The sequence below is a fragment of the Littorina saxatilis genome, unplaced genomic scaffold, assembly GCF_037325665.1.
Source record: "Littorina saxatilis isolate snail1 unplaced genomic scaffold, US_GU_Lsax_2.0 scaffold_2231, whole genome shotgun sequence".
Taxonomy (NCBI): domain Eukaryota; kingdom Metazoa; phylum Mollusca; class Gastropoda; order Littorinimorpha; family Littorinidae; genus Littorina; species Littorina saxatilis.
Window position 1 is genome coordinate 1,614 of NW_027128333.1, and position 6,217 is coordinate 7,830.

The 6,217-nt window shown below is 40.4% G+C and overlaps 1 protein-coding gene across 1 annotated transcript; it reads right to left on the reverse strand.

Annotated features, from left to right (window-relative positions):
* Positions 1-1,365: 1,365 nt before the first annotated feature.
* LOC138956703 (uncharacterized) lies at positions 1,366-1,536 on the reverse strand (the record flags this gene model as incomplete). The annotated part of the gene is given in 1 exon segment (XM_070327992.1): positions 1,366-1,536. A coding segment is annotated over 1 exon segment (112 nt), but the record flags the coding sequence as incomplete, so codon positions are not given.
* Positions 1,537-6,217: the final 4,681 nt, after the last annotated feature.

A 6,217-nucleotide genomic window follows, 5' to 3' on the forward strand; every position in this document is an offset into this window, starting at 1 on the left:
GCGTGCGAAAATTGTTGCAATAATGTTTTGGTCAAGGTTATATTACTTGAAAGGCCATCCATTCCACTTCTATATATATGCAACAAACATATTGAGGTTAGTAAGGCAGTGTCTGCACAGTGGGACCTACTACACATGTGTAACCGTGTGCCGAAACACTACGATCACCTCGGGAAGCGAAGTGCAATCAAACAGGTTTGAAAATGTTAGGGCTAATTTCTTAGCCCTATAAAAACTGTTATGCAAACCCGAAGGTTTCCATGAACATACAGACAATCGAAAACTACCAGACCCTATCACAAACAGATTTCCACAAACCACGGGTGTTGACTTTAAAGGCCAACAACTCGGGTGCAGAGTCTGCTGTGAAAGGAGCGGTAGCCTCCCCTGTCACACATGCATTCTAAAAACAAGGTTCCTTCGTTAAAAACATAATAACTAAATCGGAGCAAGTTTTGCATGTCATTGGAAAGAAGAATCCAATGTGTACCCAAAACAGCCAGTATTGTTCCCCTATCTAGTCTACCCATGCCGTTTTAGCCTGTTGAACGGCGTAGGTGTCATTCTTGTTTATTGGTACGTCTGAACAATGCTTTTATAAAAAGAAAGTTAAGGGGGGAGGCGTTGTCTTTGTTTAAGGTTCAACTGTACTGACACTGCCTTTTTATATTAATTGTGAACTTTGTTAGGATAATGGACGGCCCTTCCGGTCACATAAAACTGGTTTTACATAAGCGGCTTCATCACAAAGATATGCAGTCAAAGACATCTGCCTAGTTTATTTTGTAATTGTGTATGGGTAGCATAGTTGTCTTTATTGATATGTGAGCAAACCTTTTGTAATTGCCATTGTTTTGTTTTGGTTGTGTCTTTGTCTCCTAAACGTTCGCTACTTGTATTATTTATCTTGTCTTTTCTTTTCTTCTTGTTTTTTCTTTGTTTGCTACCTAAACATATCTTCTTACTTGTATATATATGTATTGCTAGCATATTCCATCATTCGGGAGAAATCATTCTTGTGAAAAAAACACTTGGTCTGTTTGTGCCATTACCCCCGTTAGGTCATCTCCTATCTTATCTTGGAATATGAAACATGTCCACTGGTGATACTCCATTCCTTAAATGTGTAAAACAGCCTTGAACCAAAGTAGCACGTGCAACCACACGCACACAAACACACACACACGCGCGCATATACACACTACTACTACCACTACTAGTTCAGCCTGTAGCGCATTAGCCAATTGTGTTAATAAGTCTGCCTTTATTTGAGCTGTCTAGCAGAGTGTGGAAAGGGAATGGCATTACGGGGAATCTTTACACTCATTAGTCCAAAGATCAAGCAGATATCAAAAGACTGACTTGCCTCCACATTTAAGGTGACATCAGCGTCAGTCTCGACATCGGGCACAGCGCTGTGCGAAATTTCCACAATCAGTTTTAGAAGAGGACCCGGGTCGGTTTCTTTCTGGGACATCAATGACCATTGAACATCAATCAAAGGTCTATTCCTTTTTGGACGCAGGACTCGTCCTCACAGCTCAAATGCTTTGCAAGGGGCCGGCTCTGTGAGCATAAACAAAATCATTAAGCAAAATATTATTTTAGGTAAGTACAGAAGTTTTCAGCAACTACAGTCACCTATATGTGTATGTGCGTGCGTGCGTGCGTGCGTGTGTGTGTGTATGTGTGTGTGTGTGTGTGTGTTCAGGATGGAGTAATGCGGGCAACAGATGTAACTGTGATATGCATTTGTATGGGTTGCATTATTTTGGGTCACCCTGTACCTTGTACTTCACTTTCTTTTTATAATATTTAGTCAAATATTAACATAGTCTGGGAATCGAGACGAGAATAGTGGTGTGTGTGTGTGTGTGTGTGTGTGTGTGTGTGTGTGTGTGTGTGTGTGTGTGTGTGTGTATGTGTGTGTGTGACTGTGTGTGACTGTGTGTGACTGTGTGTGCATGTGAGCATAATTCGTTGACTTGACATTTTTACTGTAATCATATATAGTCTGGCTAGGGTGCCAGTGGTGGGCTGTTTATATTTTCTTTTTATTATTTACACAGTTATTTTTTTTTTTTTTATTATTTAAAAAACTCGATTCACCTTTTTAATATATATAGTGCTGAAGGAGAAAAGTTTCTGAGGACGATCATTATCATAGTGTGTGAATAGGGTTAGGTGCTATTTTTAATAGCTTTTGTTCTTCTTTGGTAAAGTTGTGAGTGTTACGATGAAAGCAGGGTTAGCATAATTCAACCTCGGATCAGTCTCAGTGACGCACCACACAGACCTCTTTGGCCTGTCAGGTGTGACGTGTGTGCACGCTTTTCACACCTGTCAAGTTCCATTTCACTGCATTCCTCGGTTAGGTTCTGTCCAATGAGCGTGGCAGTTTAAGAACACAAACGTTCAACCAATAGAGTAAAATGTGATGTTGTGAGGGCTTCCTTCTGGGATACATGTGACGGGGTTTCTCTTGATTTGTACAAACATTATGTGTATAAGACTTTGTGTCAAGGCTGGAAACAAGTCATTGTAACAAACAAAATTTAACTGATCGTCCTTAAGAAATAATAAAATGAAAGTTGCTTAGATTTTTTTTTAACAGTAGAAAATGTATCAAATGAACATTGGATTTTCCTTCTTTGAACCATGCGTGCGTGTGTTACTAAAAGTTGCTTTTTTCAGTCAGAGTCCGACAAAAACTCATATTTAGGCGGCTAGCCGAGACTACGAAAGAGTGCATGTTTGTGTTCAGTCGAACAAAATAATAGGAATTCTAACTAAAATCGATCAATACATCAATGTTATTTGTATTGTTGGCGCGGTCTTGGGGGAACATTGACTTTCTCGATTTGTGTAAAATTTCATATTTTGGTCAAAAATACAAGTAACGTATAACATCCATCACTTGTCCTTCAGCCGGACTATACAAAAGGCAAGGACTATCAATGTACGAATATGCTATGGGCAATACGTTGTCAGAATTACTATGATTATCTGCTCATAGGCTGCCCGGCTGTAAAAAGCAAGTGTTCAACTAATGATTTTTACTTGGCTCCATCTTAACACATTGCATTCAATGAATTATTCAATGAGTCAACCTGAAAAATATCTTTAGAAGACAATGAAAACGCGGCAAAGCCAGTCTAATCAAATAGGTTGGATCAACTACCATCAAGAGTTACATTTTTAACGTAATCAGTATGAACGCTTTAGGCGTAGCTCGAGAGAAAAGTTAAGACTTTGTTCACAAATAACATATATTCTTGGATGTGATTACTTGTGGCTCCTGTCTTGACCACCTGCAATGGGTGCCCGATGGATTGCCACCTTGAAGTGGTCAGGGGGTGTACGTGTCTCAGCCACCCATAGAGCTATGCCCGTAGAAGATTTGTCTCCTGGTAGGGTTATTCAAGTTGGACAGATCGAAGGGTAGAGGTCTGACAAAGCACGATACACTGGTCCTCCAGGTTGGGGGTTGGGCACTGGGCTAACAACCCAGTCCCTTAAAAAAGTTTTCTACTGAAACAGCATCAAATGCTGCTCTACATCATACTGTCACAACGGGCAGTAAGTAAATGAATAACAATGAGTGAAGGTAAAACGTAACATAAGCGAGTACGTACCACTGAATCTACATGTATCAAGATAAATGCGTACCTGTCGTCTAGCCAGCACAACCCTTCCCTGTTCATCTGTGTTATGTTCCCAAAGTTCAGCAAATGGCTGAACAACGCGAAGCTCCATGTACAGCGTGTCTGAATCAGACAGAGTCTCAGACGAGGAAAGGGTAAGAGTTGTTCTTCCTTTCTCATCTTTTCCACTGCCAATGCCATATTCCTGGAAAAAACCCACACGATTAAAGGTTTATTATCATACAAAGTAGATACAACTGCCATGTTTATGGCGCACTCTAAGGCTAAAGTCACTCATGCATCTGTCATTGTTAGTTGAGTGAGAGTTTCTACCCCCCCCCCCCCCCCCCCCCCCGCGGGTTAGGGGGAGTCCCATATTGGTTGGGACGAGAAATAATTTACCCGATGCTACCCAGCATGTCGTAAGAGGCGACTAACGGTTCTGTTTCTCCTTTTACCCTTGTTAAGTGTTTCTTGTATAGAATATAGTCAATATTTGTAAAGATTTTAGTCAAGCAGTATGTAAGAAATGTTAAGTCCTTTGTACTGGAAACTTGCATTCTCCCAGTAAGGTCATTATATTGTACTAGGTTGCAAGCCCCTGGAGCAATGTTTTGATTAGTGCTTTTGTGAACAAGAAACAATTAACAAGTGGCTCTATCCCATCTTCCCCCTTTCCCCTATCCCATATCCTCCCTTTCCCCGTCGCGATATAACCTTGAATGGTTGAAAACGACGTTAAACACCAAATAAAGAAAGAAAGAAAGAGTTTCTACAAATATAAAAACCAGCAAAACAACACTAAATCGGCATTTACATTTTTGTGTTGCAGCTGTGGGGTTTGTTGATTTTGTGTCAACCATACCGTAAAAAAAACCAATGGTGGTTTCAAGTGCAAGTAAAAAATCTGGAAAAGTCAGCAACAAAAATTTGAAGAGCAAAAACTCGATGGACTCCACTTTGGAGGGTGTTGTTTGCAATTAAAAAGACAATGTCATCAGACCCTAAATCCTAGACAAGTTTCAAAGCTCTAGTTTACACACATTAAAGAAAACGAACATGTTCTATTCTTAACCCGGACACAACCCCGCTGTAACCTTGGTTGGTTACTTTAAGTTTTACGTCCTCACAGGACCTAGAGCCTATTAGGGACATGAAGTGTTTATATGCTAAAATACACCTTGAAATTGGCAAGGATCAATCACACGTTCATAATGTCTGCACGTTTTTCATTAGAAAAATCATATTAATTAATCTAGACCAATCAGATGTAAACAGGATAGTCCTTGTGTACATGTTCATCCATAGGTCCTAAATCAACACTTTCTGCGACCCTATCATGTCTAGCACATTCACCACGACCTCTGCTTTGAACACGACCACCACGACCACGAACACGACCACGACCACGACCACGACCACGCCCTCTCGGTACTGATGTACTTGTCGAAGATATTCTCCTCAGAATAGTCAGAATCAGACTCACCGTTGTCAGGTTGTTCAACATAAACATTGCCTTCTTCGTCGGAACTGTTTTCCTCATCGCTGACATCTCCATTACCACATCAAATATAAAGCGATGAACGTCTTCCACATCATACCTACGCACAAACCTCGACGCCATCTTGGATCACATGAAAAACCTCAAAATACACACTTTAAAATCGCTTTTCAATAACACATGGAGGCAGCCATTTGTAGTAAACTCACGTGACTGACCATGTGATAAAAGTCATGTGATTTGATCATGTGACTAGCGTGAGGGCTGTATTTAGAACAGTGACCTCACAGCCGCGCGTAGATGCGCGGCTGCTAGCGAAAGGCTTAAAGCTCCAGCTGAAGAATATAAAACGATTCAGAAATGTTTCATAATTATTCATTTCTTCACCAATACTTGACCCCACTGTGACTTTGACATTTGAATACATTTCCATTATGTTCAGAGGTCCTCAAACACTGGAAAATTAGGAAGTTTCAAAGATCTAGCTTCAAAAACGCTTCTTTAAAAATCGTGTTTTTTAGTAGTTTAGGGTGTGACCTTGAAATTTGACAACGTCTTATATTAGTTAGTAAATAGGGAGAGTTTGTGAATTCATCAAACTTAACTTAAAAATGTTAAGGTAATGACAATGTTGTACTTTTTTAATAATCGACCATACCGTGTCCTTGCTATTTGTTAAGTATTAACCACAACTCTGTCTGAAGGTCAGTGATGCCTGAAAATGTGTGAAGTTTCAAAGTTCTGGCTTTACAATAGCTAAAAAAAACCAAGTTTGTTTTGATGAGCGGACCGACGCCTGTGTGACCATCCGGAGATTCCAAGGATTCACTGATTACTCATGAGATTTAAAAAAAGCAACACAACAGAGAGAGAGAGAGAGAGAGAGAGAGAGAGAGAGAGAGAGAGAGAGAGAGAGAGAGAGAGAGAGAGAGAGAGAGAGAGAGAGACTCACACACACACACACACACACACACACACACACACACACACACACACACACACACACACACACACACACAGAGAGAGGAAGTGAGATATTGAATGGATGGATGGATGGTTTATTCATTAAAGC